Raw genomic sequence first — 16,999 nt, 5'->3', positions numbered from 1 at the left:
TAGATCTTTAGCACAAGGAAGTAGGCTGAATAGATAACCTTGTTTACCTGGTTCGCCGGGACGATTTATATGGTGTCCTTTAGCAGAAGCGTTGCGACTTCCTCTAGATGCTCCTCTTTTGTGGTGGATCTTTGATGCAGGGGATGGTCGGAGGGTCGCTGTAGTAACTTCACGCAATAACCGTCCACCACGGTTGATGGCACCCTCTTGTGCGAGGGGATTCCCATCCAGGCGTGGGTGAAGTGTGTTATACGCCCTCCTACTGGAGAGGCATGGGAGGGGACCTGAAGTGGGTGGTCATTGTTTTGGAGGTGTTGCTCCACCTCTGGAAGTGGAGGACCTCCTCTGGCCGCGAGATCTACGTTGGCCTTTTTGGAAGCCTTGAGAGGCTTGACCCCGATTGGAACCTCAGGAGGATCCCTGATTTTGGTTATATACAGAACCCCTCTGCGAGTTGTGTCCTCTAAAGCGACGAAAATTGTTCCCGCCTCTAGGGATTATTTATTCCGCTAGCAGATACTGTTGAAAGAGCCACGTTTTTCGTGCTTTGCAGAACGAGAATGGGAGGGGCATTTTGAGCATCTACCAGGATTGTGTTCTAGATGGTCATTCGTGGAAGGAGAATGACTGTTTGTGAGCCTTCTCTTTTCGGGCTAGCTTTGACTCAAACCTTTTGATAGTTTTGCTACGCGAGTTGTGAGAGCCTCTAGATATGTGAGGTTAAGCTGCCAAGTATGTATGTGTTCCGTTCGAGACTGCTTTGTAGATGATGCATGTAATTCTGAAAATGATCATGGTGAGGAGGGGGGAGGCAGTGAAGCGTGCGCAGTGTTGGATAGATATACAGTCGAATTTGCAAGCGCCTGTAATGCAGACTGCAGCTTGGTGTGCTGCTTTGAGGGGGAAGGGGGCAGGTGTGCAGCTGGAAGCCCTACTGGGCATTTCCCCCATCGATGCAAGGGCTTGGACGACCACATGGAATTCGCATGGGGGAATTAATGGTTTGATTTTGCAGGGTGTGTGGCTCTGTAGCCATGCGATTATGTGTGTCTTGAAAGAAAGGCTACTGTCAACAATGAAGCCCAGGGATTTGGCAGAGTTTGACAGCGGTGGAGTGAATCCTTCTTGCAAATGTCATCCAGTCATTGGTATCCTAAGCAAACTGCTTATGCAACAATGAGGACAAATTCAGTCTTGGTCGGGTTCAGTTCAAGGTAAGCGTTTGACATCCATATTTGGATAGTAGCCAGGCATTCACTTAGGCGAGCAATGTCCTGGGGACCACTGACCTTAAGTTACAGCTGAGTGTCACCTGTGTACTGATGGATGGCTATGCTGAAGTCACTTAGGAGAGTTCCCAAGTGTTCCATGATTGAAGATGATTGGGGAGAGAATGGAGCCTTGGGATTCGGTTGGATCTGAATGAGCCCATCTGTATGACTCTGGGCCTATCGGATAAGTAGGATGCAAACCACTATAGGACCGTTTCAGAGAAGCCCAACCTGTTGGCGAGGATGGAAGGAGTATTTAGTGATGAACTGTGTTGAAGCCAGCTGATATTTCTAAGAGGACTAGGAGGCACAGGTCCCCCAAGTGTTGGTCATTCTGAGCAAATCATCCACCACTTGGATGGTTGCAGTTTCAGTGCTGCATTTGGGTTGTTCGCTAAACTAGTAATCGAAGGACGTCAAGCTGGTCGGCAGTAGGGTCACAACTCAATAAGCTTCCAGATGAACAGGAGGCTCGTGTAGGTCTGTAGTTGGCTAGATCCTCTGGGTCAATCAATGTTTTTTCAGAAGGTCTTTTATGAGACTTGTCTTCAACACGTCTGAGATGCACCTTCACTGATGGCTGAGTTTATAATTCTGAGGAGCGCGTCAAGTGCTGGGCCTGTGAGTTGCTCAATGAGGGAGGCTGGTAGGAAGTTGTCTGCGTATGCAGTGAGTTTGAGTGAAGCGAGTTTATCTGAGATCCTTAGCAGAGAGGAGTGTGAAGTCGGTCCGGGATGGCAATGCCGAATGGGGTGGGATGGCTAGCAGGGCATTGTCTGGTTTTGAGGCACAGAGGTGACCTTGATTTTTGCAAATGAAGAACCTGTTTATTCCATGCATTTCTCTTGTGTAGGCACCTTGGGGACAGGTGTAGTCTTGGAGCAGTGCTGGACGACTTCAAATAAGGCTTTGCTCGGATTAAAGGCAGACTCAATGGTTTATTTGGTATGGCGCGCAAAACCCAGAGGTAACAGGGCGCAGCAGAGAAAAGGAAGATAAGATTACATAAAAACTTAGTTGCATGATAAGGCACATATGAGTATAAAGCAAAGCATTACATTGCGTAAAATCTGGTGATAGGAGGGGCATATATACATATATTTATTCAGTTAATTACATTTTGGTAGGTCATCTAAGGGATGTACATAAATACAGTCAGGTTGGCTATGGTAGGTGTGAGAGGGCACAGGTTAGTCATGTGGATCGTAACCAGGTGAGTGTGTATCGCCTAAAGCTGTAGTAAGATTGGTCTGTTCTGATGTTGAGTGGGAGGGTGTTCCAGTGTTGGGCTGCCATGACAGGGAAGCTATTGCCGCCAGTTTTCTTTAGTCTGAATGTGGGTACCTGCAGGCAGTAAGAGTTAATCATTCTGGTGGGATGGGTGGAAGTTTTTTTTTACTATTCTGGTTGCGAGATAGGGGGGCTGCATTCATTTGAAGGTGAATGATGCCGTTTTGAGTGAGATGCGGTCGCGGATTTTGAGCCATTTGTGTTCTCTTCTTTTGTTGGAGATGTATTCCTTAGAGGGTAAGTTAAGGGCTGTTCTGAGTGCATTGTTTTGCAGTGTTTGAAGTTTGTCGGTTATGTATTTGTTGGCTCCTAGGTACATGGCATTACAATAATCCAGTCTGGAGAGTATTAGGGCATTAGCGATGAGGATGCAGCTAGCTTGGGAGAGGAATGCTCTACTTGCCCCGATTAGCTTGCACATGTAGGCAGTAGAGGATGCTAATGAATTTACGTGTTTTTTTTTTTACTGACAAGGCTGAATCTAGGTGAAAACCTAAAGTTTTCACTGTTTTGGCAACTGTGATTGTGTTGCCATCGATGTTGAAAGCCTTGTAGTTGGGGCTGAGTTTTTTTAGATTGGCGTTGGAGCCGTGGAGCAGGATTTCAGTTTTCTCATCATTCAGGCATAGGCCGAGTGTGGCCATCGATGCCTGAATGATTAGATATATTTTGTTTACCAAGGCCATATCTGAGTCGAAGTTGCCCGAAAGGGGTATGAGGATCTGGGTGTCATCTGCATAATTAGTGTATGTGACACCCAGTCTGTCCAACTTGTCAAATAAGGGCTTGGTAAAGATGTTGTAGAGGGTAGGGGAGACGCAGGAGCCCTGGGGTACACCGCAGGTTATTTTGATAGGGTCTGCTGAGGCTAGAGAAGAGAAGACTCATGGTTCGATTGTCCAAGAATGATTGGATCCAGGCTATGGCTTATTTCGAGAAGTGGGCATCCAAGGCCAGGTGTTCGCACAGGATTGTGTGATCCACCAGGTCAAAGGCCGCCGACAGGTCGAGGAGGAGTAGCATGGCGGTGTTTCCTTTGTCGTTAATCTCGTTGATCTGGGTTTTAAGATCGATTAGGGCTGTCTCAGTACCGTGCTGTGGTCTGAATCCAGATTGGCGGGCCCCTAGGAGTTTGTGAATTTCTATATACTGCTGGATTTGTAGGTGTGCTACTCTGTTTATTATCTTTAACAGGAATGGTACCGTGGTGATGGGCCTGTAGTTGGTGGGGATAGCGGGGTCTAGGGTTTGCTTCTTGAGGAGAGGCAGAACCCAGGATTCTCTGAGGTTGCTTGGTATGGTGTTGGAGGAGAATGATGCGTTGATCAGTTTGGTTATTAAGGGAGCTAGGTCCCTGGCAGCATCCTTGATTAACTGGGGTGGGCAGTTGTCGCCTTTGCAGTTGTATGGTTTAAGTGAGGCTATAACCCTTTCTGTTTCTAGGATGGATATCTTAGTGAATCTAAAAGGGTTCGGGCCTGATGGGTTGGTTATTTTAGCGTGGTTGCTAGGAGATGATACGTTAGGGGTTAGGGAATCATTTTTCAGTGCAATTTTAGTTTGCAGAGTTTTGATTTTGTTGGTTAGGGCGTTTTGGACGCTGGTGCACCATTGTTTGTCTTCGATTATGTTATCTGGTGGGGGCATGGGAGATTCTAGTTCTCTTAGTATAGCAAATAGTTCTCTGGTATTGAATAGGTTTTTTTTGTGAGAAGGATTTCTTTTTTGTAATTGTTAGCAAAGAGTTTGAGTTGTAGTTTGTTCTCTTCTGTGGGGGTATTGCGCCATTGGGTTTCTAATTTCCTTTTGCGCATTCTTAGTTCTTTCAGGTGGGGGGTGAACCAGGTGTTCAGGTGAGCTTGTTGTTTGCTTTTTGCATTTTTCAGGGGCAATGATGTCTAGTCCTTTTTTCATGGCTTTGTTGTAACTTTCTACTAGGCATTCTGGATTTAGGTTGTCAGGGAGAGCATTGAGGATTGGCAATAGGAGTAGTAGCAGGTGGAAGTGTAGTAAGCAGACTTAGCTGCAGAGATCATGTGTCTGCGCTGTGTACGCAGGGATTTGAGGATGAGAGATACTCTAGGCTGCGTTCCTGGAGCCACTGCTTTTCAAGGGTTCCTTATAGCATTTGTTTTCGGTGCGCTTGGGTGTGTACCCGGGTGACTCCAACCTCACCCTGCTGAAGGAACTATATTCTATATACAGACAATTGATCAATACTGCCAAAGCCAACTACTACAAAAACATCATAGCCAAGGCCAACAGTGAAAGCAGAGCCCTGAAGCACTGCAGCAAGCCTCTCACCAACCCACACGTAGCAGTCAATGAAAAATCCAAGGCTTTCTTACGCCACAAGAACATGATTCGCCAACACATTGGTTTCTATTGTGTTTATTAGTTTGAAATAGTACTAAATATCCTAAAGATTTAACTTCACCTTCTGTTTATAAAATAAATACAATTTTGATATAACTACAAGTGTGTAAGTGTTTCTTTGGGCTATGTATATTCAAAATGTGTTGTACTTACCTACAGCTCACATCTCCTGATGCTCTGCCATACTACCAATACCTTGAGTTGTACAGGCCTATACTAGAAGTTCGCGCTCTGTATACCAAGGGATAGCTTTATAAAGTCTTAACATAGGTAGACTTTAGGAAAATGCCCCTAACGCACAGAGCTGGAGTAATAAATAAATGGAAGCATGGGGCCGAGAAGAAAAGGAAAAAGTATGAGAAGCGTGAAAGGAGGAAAAAGTGCACGGAGCAGGAAATAAATAAAAGGCATAAAGCCAGGTGGGTGTCACTCACCTCTCAGCTGAACACCGAGCACAATGGAAAGGGCAGGACCAGGGCTTGTGTTAAGGGGTGAAAGGGAATTCGGCACAAGTGCCTCCGACTATCAATATAAATTAGAAACCTAAATAAAGGTGAAAAATGCATAAAGAGTAGGGGTCCCATAAACCAGGACTGCAAAAACCCCAAACGTGGACTTCACCCCTTACATGGACACTTGCTTTTTCTGTTTACAATACTGCCTAGTGACGGAACACTTTGCTTTGTGGCAAGTAATTAGTCACCCTGTTACTGTTATGTTGATGTAATCAATTTAGGAATTATTTATATTAGTACTGATATGTTGTAGAAACAGACTCCAACTAAAAGTGGAAAGCAGGGGTACAAACTTGATAACCCTTAAGTAAAGTCTGTGTATAGATTTCGAGATACTCCCAAACTGTGCCAAATTTATAGCAGATCCTAAGAATTATAATGCACATCATTTCTACAAACGATTTCATAACAATAAAAAAAGTGATCAGAATTTCTTGTACATTCAATTGAATATTATGAAAGCATAACCCACTTGTTGATTCACCTGCAGTCCTAGAATGTCCAGTATCCCAACAAAACCACACAATTCTTGAACTTCATTTATGTCCTGCCTCTACTGGAGAACAATTGTGGCTGTGTATATTGGAACATCTATGTAGATTGAAGTCAGTAATCTGATTAAGATAGTGAGGTGTGCTCTCTTAGGTTTAATGTGCTGCCTGGATCTCTACCATAAGGAACTCTTGACTGGCTTTTACGCTGGAGCTCAAATTGAAAACAGTTGGTGTATTTTCTTTACCTTCCCACATACAAAGACACTACTGTCATGCAAACTCAATTAGACAGTAGTGTCTTTGTATGTGGGAAGGTAAAGAAAATACACCAACTGTGCCTAATATTGTTAATACTTATTTTGTTAAATAAATCACAGAAAGCAGGTGTTCTGCTGCCAGTAGGCTATGGAAATAATCATCTTGAAGATCTATTGAGCACTTTAGCTCTATACAAGAAGAATAGGAGATTAATGGAGCACCAACGTACTGAAATGTCTTCCTTTTGATATTTATCTGCAATGTCAGATCCCAGATTGTTCTCATTTGGTGTGCACCTTTCTTCTCCAATGGTCAATAAATGGAGTGTAGTCAATTTCCTGGTTGTGGAGCCTTGTATAACTGAATAATTACCTTTGTCCCCTCAACAAATTTAGTTTGTATTGTCTTCAGTCTAACAGTACTGATATTTATGCAGGCTTTGAAAAAACTGCCGTTTATGGGCTATGGAATAGGCCCATGAAGTTTTAAATATATTACATCATCTGTGTGGGGGCCACACTTAAAAATTGAAGGCGGTGCTGCTCAAAAGCAGGTTCCTTTGGCAACCAAGGGCAGATTTAAAGTGACAATGTTTTCTGTTTCTTTTTCTCCTTTGTCGGTCTACATGTGTAGGGAACTTTTCAAGGATGTCAACAGTGTGCCTTTCTTGATTAAACATGAAAAACAGAAGTCAAGATAGTCGAGATTCATATATTAATGATACAAATATTTACTGTTATGAAATCTTAAAATGTTTCAGATCCTAGCACATGGGCAGAGAATGAGTGTTCACAATAGCAATCAGGATCACATGATGTAAATTGTGTTGTAGTCACCTGCTTCATTCTATGATCTAAGGACACTATGGATTGAATGTGAAAAAGCTCTTACCAAGGTCTTGTCCTGGGTCTGAAGGGCCGTGGCATTTCATTCCATGTAGAAAGCCAAGGAATGGACTAGACATAAGCACAGAAGGCACAAATAGAGGTCTTCACTGGAAAAGGACTGTACACAAGAAATAAGTTGATCCCATATATCTCCAGGGCATAGCTGTAGAAGGGGCCTGAATAAATGAAAACCTACAGCGCAAAAAGATGAAGCTGGTACATGAGGCAATAGCCCTGAATGTACAGATATAATGACATGGGATTGTGGCCAGAGTGTGCAAAGCGAGCACCCATACAGGAGCGCTGTCCATGCATGTGCCCTAGCACATCTTTTTAGGTTATACTGCTATGCAATATTCTCCAGCTCCATCCCTTTCCCAGTTTGTGCTAGACAGCCTATCATATATAACTGTGAAAGATATTCAAAATATTTCGACAGTACATGAGTGCAAACCTCATGTTAATGTGCTTTTTAACGGTACTAAGCAGGTAATCAACTATAAAGCACACATTTTGGTCAGCAGGAAATGCCCTCTTGATTTTTGGTGGCCTGCATTTGACCAAAATGAAAATGTTGACAATTATATTAGCACAAACCTTTAACCCTGTGTTACACTAAACAAGGTAACACTTCATTGTAATTGTGGAGACATGTGTAGTCTTCTCTCAGTAGCCATTGCTCACCTGTTTGTGTGCATGGTCATAGGAGTTTATGTGGTTGTCAAATTCTTGGTGCTTTTGGTACTGCTTGTCACAAAGCTCACAATAAAAATTTGCTCTCAGATCTTCCAGAGCTTTGGCAATGGCTTTTTCTTTATCGACAAAATCCTGAAACACAAAAATAAAAGGAAATGTGATGCTGGTCATTTTCTAGCCAAGAAAAGATGCTAAGTTTCCATTTAATAACATTTTCAATCTCATCAGTTAAGGAGATGCTAAATGCCCCACAACTTGCTAGCGGGTATTATGAACTAATGGGCACAATATTTGTTAGGTAAAAATTGTGTAGAGTCCAACTGGCGTGGGACTTAAGACTTATCTTGTGGTATTAGGTAACATTTTTTAATATAGGCCTGCACTACACATGTTGGTAGTGTGACTGAGCAGCCAAGCTCATCTTAAGAGAGGCAATGTGAGCTGTAGAGCTGTACAATGAAATTAGTAAATACACGTATCCAAGTAAACGCATACACACTTAAAGTTATAGCATATTTATTTATATATACACAAGGATAAGATAATCTTTAAAAAGCAGCAACTGGGGGGCGTGGCTAGCGCACGACAAGATGGCCGACTAGCCCGTGAGCTCCGGCTTCGATCAATCCTGAAGACCGACCATCCTTGCTCAGGGACGCCCTAGCAGCATAATCAACACGCCGTTGCGTGGCGGACAGTCCTGGCCCCCATGCATCTAAAACTGGGGCTTGGGCACCGGACCGTGCGGTAGATACACCGCCCAGAAAATCCGGCGGCTTGGGGCCGCGTCGCTGGCCGCCTGCGGGCTCCACACGCCATCCATCCGGAGCCGCGGGGGGAGGGGCCGCGTGCGGATGCACATCCTGTTCGCGTGTGGCTCGCCGGGGCCTGGTGGACGCGGAGACTCCCTGCTGGTGTCTTGATCCTGTGGACCGGGGATCTGAGGCGGCGACCGATGCTGCTGGCGGCCTCGCTGGACGGGGGCGATCGTGGGATGGCCCGGGTGTCTCCCCTGCTTTTCCTGAGCCTGCGACGACATCCGCTGAGTCTGGCTGGACGAGGGGCCCCCTCCCACCGCAAGTAGATCGGGTGTGATGGCTGACGGGGGGGGGGGGGGGGGGGGCACCGTCCTCAACTGGGGGCTGGCACTCGGGGAGGTTCCCCCGGACATTAATCCTGTTGGAAATTGCGGGGCCCGGCGGCCACTACGTACATAGCGAGGCGCTTTGGGGCCTGGCCTGCTCGTCGCAGCTTGCTTTCCTGGTGCGGGCTTGGGCCTAGGCAGCTGGGGCGCTGGACTACGCACCACAATATTACTCGTATGCCCGAACTTGGCGGTTACACACATCGGCATACAGTGTATTGTTGACCCCGTAGGCCTGGTCACCTACCCGCAACTCCCCCCTATAGGGGCCACTGCGGCCTTGCCTGCCTGGTTCCCACTGCGGCCTCGTTGGACTCACCCCCTTGAATTGTCACACGGCTATCGAGATCAACACGCTGCCTACCCTATAGAACGCCTCTACGGCACGCGGGAGACACTGGAGGTAGTGGTGACCCCGGCTGGCTCCCTCTTGCATATGGGCCGCCACGATCAGGGGGGAGCGCGCTCCAGGAAGACCGGCCCAATGGACTCCTTTACAAGCGCTCAGCCTAGTGGATCCGCAGATCCACCGTCACAGCGGGCAGTTGGCTCACCCGAGCTGCCAATCGAGGAGAGGGTGGATAGACTGATGGCTATGGTCCAAGGTGGCTTTTTGGCGGTGAATACAAAACTCGATGACATTGGGGCAACAATTAGCTCCCTCAAGGCGAGGGTGGACAAGGAGAGTGCCCGCACCACTGAGGCCGAAGGTAGAATCGCCACTAACGAAGAGGCGATAGCGCAACATGACCGCGACATTGCCCAACTGAAGGGGGACCTCCGAAAAACCCTCGATAAGTGTGAAGATTTGGAATCTCTTTCAAGGAGAAATAACATAAGGCTGGTCGGGGTGGCCAAAACCTTCGGTAAAGGGGCCATGGAGCGCCAAGTAGAAACCCTCCTGACCGCTTTCTGGTTGAGCGAGCACATCGCACATCGGCACCTCCGCCCAAACCGGGCGCTCCGCCCCGTACAATAATCGCCCGTCTCCTAAACTACAGGGACAGAGATGCTATCCTGCGAGTGTCCAGGGAGAAGGGCACCTTATTATATGAGAATAACAGAATACACATATATCCGGACTTTTCCACGAGTGTCCAAACACTAAGAAGATCTTATGAACCCGTCAAGAGGCAGCTAAGGCTGCACCAGGTCCCGTATTCACTTGTTTATCCGGCAAAAATGAGAATACAGCATGGTGGCCGGGCCCATTTCTTTGAGAATCCAACAGAAGCCATGTTGTATGTTGAGGCCTCCATCCCGTTTCCGGTTCGGGACCGGGCTGGGGGTCGTGCTCCGCCGCCCCGGGGTGGGGCGGAACCCAGTGTCCCCGAGGGTTGATGTGGTTCTCCTGATGTTGCACTACTATTACGCTGCGGCCTGTTGGCCACTGTGCGGCACTGAATATTAATGTTTGGTTTAGCGAGGCCATGCAGATCTCTTGGGCTGGAGGCCACGCGAGTGTCGCTCATACCCCCCAGGAGTGTTCCTAGGTTATGGTTCTAAGGGTACATCGTCCAGTTGGGGTTGAAGATGCGGGTGGGGGGTGGGGTTGGAAAAAGGGCATGGTTAGGCCGGCGGTTATGCCGGCCCTGTTTGGGGAATGTATGTTCAGAGTTGTTATGATTAAACCTGAGAGCAGTTCTACAGCAGGGCCTCCGTTTCCCTTGCACGGGGGGCGAGAGTGTGGGCTCCCACTTGATTTGTGGTATGAACATGACACGGGACAATAAAGGACTAGACATCAAGCTCCTTTCTTGGAACATCCGGGGGTTAAATAACCCAGTTAAGGCAAGAAAGATCTCAGCGTATGTGGTGCGACACAACCCCCAAATACTGTTTATGCAGGAAACACATGCGCTTGGACAGGTCAATGTTAAATTTTTGCCTAAATGGGGACCCCACAGGTATTACACTGATTATTCGTCACAATGCAGGGGAGTGTTGACTCTTATACACCCTAAACTGTGTTTCAAATATCAGTCCAGCAAAATAGACCCACAAGGAAGGTACGTGTTGGTGTTGGGGGAGTTGGCGGGGCACCGGACGGTCCTGATTAACACATATGGCCCTAATTTAGACGATCCACAGTTCTATAGTGCCCTGGCAGATATGTTAACCTCATTTGGGGAGGTGCGGGTCGTCTGGGGTGGAGATTTCAACATGATACTAGATCAATCCCTAGACCGCTCATCGACGGCCCCTAGGGCCCCCACCAGGGCGGCACTAGTGGTTAAACAGTTGATGGAACAGACGGGCATGTTTGATGCATGGCGAGCATTACACCCGCAAGAGAGGAAATATACTTTCTACTCGTCGGTGCACGATTCTCACTCGCGCATTGATTAGTGGATCATTAGTCAATCCCTGGCCGAGGCTATCTCTAGGTGTGATATACACCCCGTACCCTTTCTGACCACTCACCGATAACACTTGATATAAATTTGAGAGACGCCCTCCCCCCGGCGAGAAGATGGAGAATGCCATCCACAATCCTAAGAGACCCCAATGTATGCGAGTCGCTGCATGTGGAGATCGCAGAATTTTTGGAAATAAACGAGGGTTCCGTTCCAACTTATGCGACTCTGTGGGATGCATTTAAGGTCTGGGTCAGGGGTAATATCCTGGGAAAGTCGACAGGAATGTTGAAGTCGGTGCGGGAGGAGTTGGGCTCTACTGAGGCGAAGCTTGATTTACTACAGACCGAATACAGTACTACACAGAACATGGAAACCCTTGCTCAACTGCACACAACACTGGGTGAATTCCATAAACTAGCTCATAGAGAGGTCCTATACATGGCCGCACCGGCCAGAGCGCGACGGTATGGGGAGAGTAATAAGGCTGGGAGATTCCTCGCCAACATGCTTAGAACTGACAGGCACCATAACCCGATCCCGAGTATATACGCCCCTAATGGCACACTGGTGAATGGAGAGCGGGATATTAACTCTGCATTCATGGAGTTTTACTCCGTTCTCTATTCCAACCATGATCAAAAAAATAAAGAAGACACGTTCAGATACCTGGACAACCTTGATCTTCCCACACTAACCAATGCGACCCGGGAGGCACTAGATAGTCCTATCACTGTGGAGGAGATTGTTGAGTCCATAAAAGATTTATCGAATGGTCGCTCTCCTGGCTCTGACGGCCTACCTGCGGAGCTATATAAAGAGTTCAGTGATGAGTTGGCCCCGCTGTTGTTGAAGGTATGGGGGAGGCGATGGACCGGCAGGTGCTCCCGGAGTCGATGAGGGAGGCAATTATTACTGTTCTTTTGAAACCCCGCAGACCAGCACAAGACATGGCGTCCTATAGACCCTTATCGCTAATTAACACTGATGCAAAAATGTTTGCAAAAGTGCTGGCCACTAGACTCCTCCCGTACATGTCGATCCTTGTCCACCCCGACCAGGCGGGCTTTATTCCAGCCCGATCTACTGCCCTGAATTTGAGGCGCCTCTTTAATGTCATGGCACAGATAGACCCGGATGCCAAGGCGGCTGCAATCGCACTAGATGCCGAGAAGGCATTCGATTCAGTGTCCTGGACCTATCTTTTTCTGGTGTTGGAGCGGTTTGGCCTGGGTCACTACTATATTAACTGTGTGCGTTTATTATACACACAGCCGGCAGCTAAGGTCTTGACTAACACCACTCTTTCCCCCGCTTTCCGCCTATATAGGGGGACTAGACAGGGATGCCCCTTTTCACCCATACTTTTTGCTTTAACCATTGAACCAATGGCGGAATTCATACGCCAACATCACGCACATAGAGGGCTTAGGATGTCTGGGCCTCAGATTATCTCGCTCTATGCGGACGATACCCTGTTATACGTCCGAGACCCCATCGAGAACGTAAAACACATCATGGCAGACATACAGGAATTCTCGGAACATTCTGGATACAAAATCAATGTGCCCAAGTCCGAAATATTCCCCCTTACGGATGCCACAGGGGACCTGGCTGGTATAGAGGGTTTTCGTTTTGCCCCCTCCAAGGTGAGGTACCTGGGGATACTAGTGGCTAGAGACAAAGACCTGCTATACGCACACAACCATGGGGAATTGTTGTCAACTCTGGTGACTAAGCTTCAGATGTGGGCTAACCTGCCGCTATCACTATACGGGAGAGTGGCGCTACTAAAGATGGTGGTTCTTCCCAAGCTCCTATATTATTTCAATAATATCCCTCTCTGGCCTGGTAAGCCTTTTTTCGCTAAACTTAAAATTCCTTGCTTCCTCGTTCATCTGGAATGGGAAAACGGCCAGGTTGGGTTGGGATAAAATGGTGGAACCTTTCGTTAAGGGTGGCATTGCTGCACCGGACTTTGAGTTATATTATCTATGTGCACAAGCACAATTCGTAAAACATTGGTTTGACCCTGAGGACACAGCTCCACACATACCCATTGAAAAACACTCGGTCCGCCCTAACGACGTACGTGCAGTCCTCCTTAACCCGCGCTATGGCAGCATATGCCCATTTGACCCGGTATATACAACGACTCAAGCTTGGGCCAAGATATACAGAAGAATCGGCGTGGAGTCCCCCTATGACCCAGAGGTTCCCTTATGGGACTTCCCTGGCATCTCCCCCACATTTGATCGGGCCCTTCAGCAATCCTGGGATCCTAACAAACTTTTTACACTGGGCGATATGTTCCCTGAAGGGGAATGCTGTGATCTCACAGATTTCATTGCAGTGGTGGGCAGGGGTCAACTTAAACACCTCCAATACTACAGAATGAGGGCGGCCTTTCTGGCGAAATGGCCAACATTCCCACAAGAACCCCACTCCCATGAATGTATTAGATCAATGGTGTCCACGGATAGCTGTGGCAAGGGGGTCTCCATGTTATACACCCTGGTTCAAGCCCACTCCCCGTCACGCAACATGATGAGAGGTCTGGGAACGAGACACAGGCACCCAGATAGATGAGGTCCGTTGGGCCCGGTACTGTCAATTAACCCGATCGATGTCTATGAACTCTGGGTTACGTCTAATCCAGTTCAAAGTGCTGAACCAACTCCACTATTCCCCCTCCAGGGTAGCTAAATTTATTAATACTTGCACGGGCGCCAGCCCTAAATGCGACTCCCCTGATGCAGGGCCTTATCACATGTACTGGACGTGTCCCAGGGTTGCTGAATTCTGGAGAGAAGAGGCAGTACTCCTTGAGGACATCACAGCCATTCCAGCAGATCTCTCACCCCTGAAATATCTTTTGGGCGACATAGGGAAGGTGAAGGAAACTACGAGGAGGCTATTCAATATATCATGCGTCATCGCAAAACGTTGTATCCTTAAATGCTGGAAATCCCCCAATGCCCCAACTAGGGCCTCCTTCCTGAGGGAACTATGTATGGTAAATGATGATGAGGAATTATTTATACTGTCAGTGCCATCGCCCTCTCGCCCCAAGGACATCTGGTCATTGCTTCGCTTCTATCTATGTGACCTGGATTCAGACTCGGATGCAGCATCTGAACATACACCCTGATTTGTGTTATCTGCTTATCGTGCCAGTGATGTTTTTTTTTTAACTTACAATTTGGATACTGTGACGTCTCACTTTTGAATGCTCCCTCTCTGTATACTAATGATACTGTATAAATTATTGTTGGGCTTGTGAACTGCTCTCTTAATAAAAATATGTTTAAAAAAAAAAAAAGCAGCAACTAATAGTAACATTGATCCGAAAGTTAGGATTCAGTTTAACAAGAGAAATAAAGTAGGTGAGTAAACTTTTATGTTATACATATTCCAGCACACTGAGTGATGCCATTTGAGGTCAGTAATGATACTTATTTATGATCACCGTTACAATATTGAGTTTTAAGGAGGGAAAAGTTAGTAAGATCAGAACATACTCTGTAAGTAGTAAAACAGTTACATTCTCCCTCAGGGATGTAGGCAGTCTTTTATCCCAGCAATAATAGTGTTCAACAATTAAAACCTGTAAAGGAACAAACACTGCCAAAGCCAATAGGCTCAGAAGGGGGCCTTTAAGGAGCCAGGACAGTCAAAGTCAATGGGCCAGTTCAAAGTTCTGAAACTCTGTTCTTAGAAAATGTTTTAAAATAGTCTGTAGTTAGTAGAAAAATCACAGCAGCTCAAGAGGAGCCACCTTGAAGAAATACAAGCAGAGAGGCCAATGCAGGTGAGTTGAGGTCAACTCAAAAGGGTTTAAAATAGTACCCCCCAGAATTCCAAGATGGCCGCCGAGCAGAGAGCACTGTGACCGATGCTGCCCGGTACCTCAGGACCCCAGCAGAGCTGAAATAAAGCAATTTTGCACTCCCCAGGCGTGAAACACACTAAGTACCAGGACCGGTGCTTGGTGTTCGCAGCACGGACTCCCGGAAAACAGGGGACCTCACGAATGCCGGGAAAGATAGGATCCGGGAGCGCAGGCGAGGAGTATGTGTTGCGAGGAAAGAGCAGAGGTCGCCGGCACCGAGAAATGCACACCAGGACGCCGACGGTAGGTAGCCAGAGGAAGAAAATGGAAAGACTGGTGGCACACTCCCCCAAACCTCTCCCATGAGCATTAAGAAGACTGCTGGAGCGGTGCCTAGAAAATTGGCCCGGTGAGGACCACGGAGCAGTGCGGCTCTCCCTGAGGAGGAGATTTCAGAGGGGAAGCAGCAGGGGAGAAGGGAAGCCGGCTGACCGAAGGTGAGTGTGGTAACGAGCTACACCCAGGCGGTGACGGCAGGAGAGAGGCTGTCCCAGAGAGAGAGTGGATCTACGAAGGTTGCAGCGCTGTGACGGAATGGGCAGGCCAAGCTCAACAAGTAAGGTAAGGACACCTAGGGGGGAGCTAAAAGTTGGAAGAAGCAACCCTTGGCGCTACAGAGCTGTGGGAGATCAGCTGAATAGGCCAGTTGAAAGGGCTACAAGAGGCAACGATTCCCCGACACCCCCCCCCGTCACCCCTCAACTAAGCAGAGCAGGAGGCACACCCTCCCCGGACAAAGCCGAAAAGGCTCCAGTTGGGAGAAGAGAGACAAACATACGAGAAGTTCAAGAGCGGCGCTGTTCAGCGAGCAGGGGACACCCGGCCATGTCCAAAACAAGAGGAAAAAACCTCTCCTTGTCCTCAAGCAGGGCCAAATAAAAACAGGACAGCAACTTAAGCTGTGGGGCAGTGATGCCAACCCCCCCAGACCTCCTTCCAGATCACCCCCCCCCCCAGGGGTTGTGCAGCCGAAAATCAGGTGGACAGAGAGGAACCCTACCAGCAAGATTCCCAAGACCAGGCGGTCACTACCCTGGTCCTCAAACAATACTTCACCGATTTTTGAGACAAAATAGCGGGCACTGTCCAGAGGCTGATGGACAAGACGAGGGAGTACCTTGTGGAGGCTCTAAAAGGGAAAGAGGCATGTGAACAAGATAGAATAAAGAGATGCCAACGAGGGGGCAATACAGGACCTGGCAGATGATTCAAGGAAAGCGGACATACTTGTGGAGCAATTAGCAACAGCCACCCACAATCTGGAACTTCAGGCAGAGGATCTGGAAAATGGATCTAGAAGATTGAACATCAGAGTAAAAGCTCTGCCCAAGTAGGTGCCCGACAGGGACCTACAGGAAGTAATTACTGGGATTTTCTCCGATCTCCTAGACCCAGAGCACCAGTGAGACATTTGGCTAGACAGAGTACACAGTGTCGGGCAGCAGAGAACAGAACCGGGAACCAGGCTAAGGGATGTCCTAACGGCACTTCATGACTATTCGACAAAGGAAAGGATCCTACAAGGAGCAAAGAAAGCGAATCAAATTACGTAGAACGGCTTGGAAATGTTCTTATTCCAGGACCTCGCCCAAACTACATTGATGAAGAGGAGGCAGGTGGCCCTTATCCTTGAGGTGCTAAGGGGCAAAGGCATCAAATACAGATTGACATTTACGTTTGGGGTGGTCTTTGTCTGGCAGGGCAAGCAGAGAATGTTAGGGAGAATTCTCTCTTTAGGCTGAATTTCCTAACCTAGTGAGTCCCCCAGCAGCTTTGCTGGATTTCTGGAGTTTGTTTTTTTCCTCCTGCCAAGAGTGAG

General features: G+C 47.6%; 1 protein-coding gene across 7 annotated transcripts in view; it reads right to left on the bottom strand.

The window, feature by feature from the left end:
• Positions 1-16,999, bottom strand: part of GPATCH8 (G-patch domain containing 8) — a 473,369-nt gene that overhangs the window by 84,424 nt on the left and 371,946 nt on the right. For all 7 annotated transcript variants that reach the window (XM_069634273.1, XM_069634274.1, XM_069634277.1 and 4 more), the window contains one exon: positions 7,776-7,919. In XM_069634273.1, coding sequence (XP_069490374.1) covers positions 7,776-7,919 — 144 coding nt within the window. The remainder of the gene's footprint in view (positions 1-7,775; positions 7,920-16,999) is intronic.

The sequence above is a fragment of the Ambystoma mexicanum genome, chromosome 13, assembly GCF_040938575.1.
Source record: "Ambystoma mexicanum isolate Mex_15411 chromosome 13, UKY_AmexF1_1, whole genome shotgun sequence".
Lineage (NCBI taxonomy): Eukaryota > Metazoa > Chordata > Amphibia > Caudata > Ambystomatidae > Ambystoma > Ambystoma mexicanum.
This window is presented reverse-complemented; position numbering and strand designations above follow the sequence as displayed.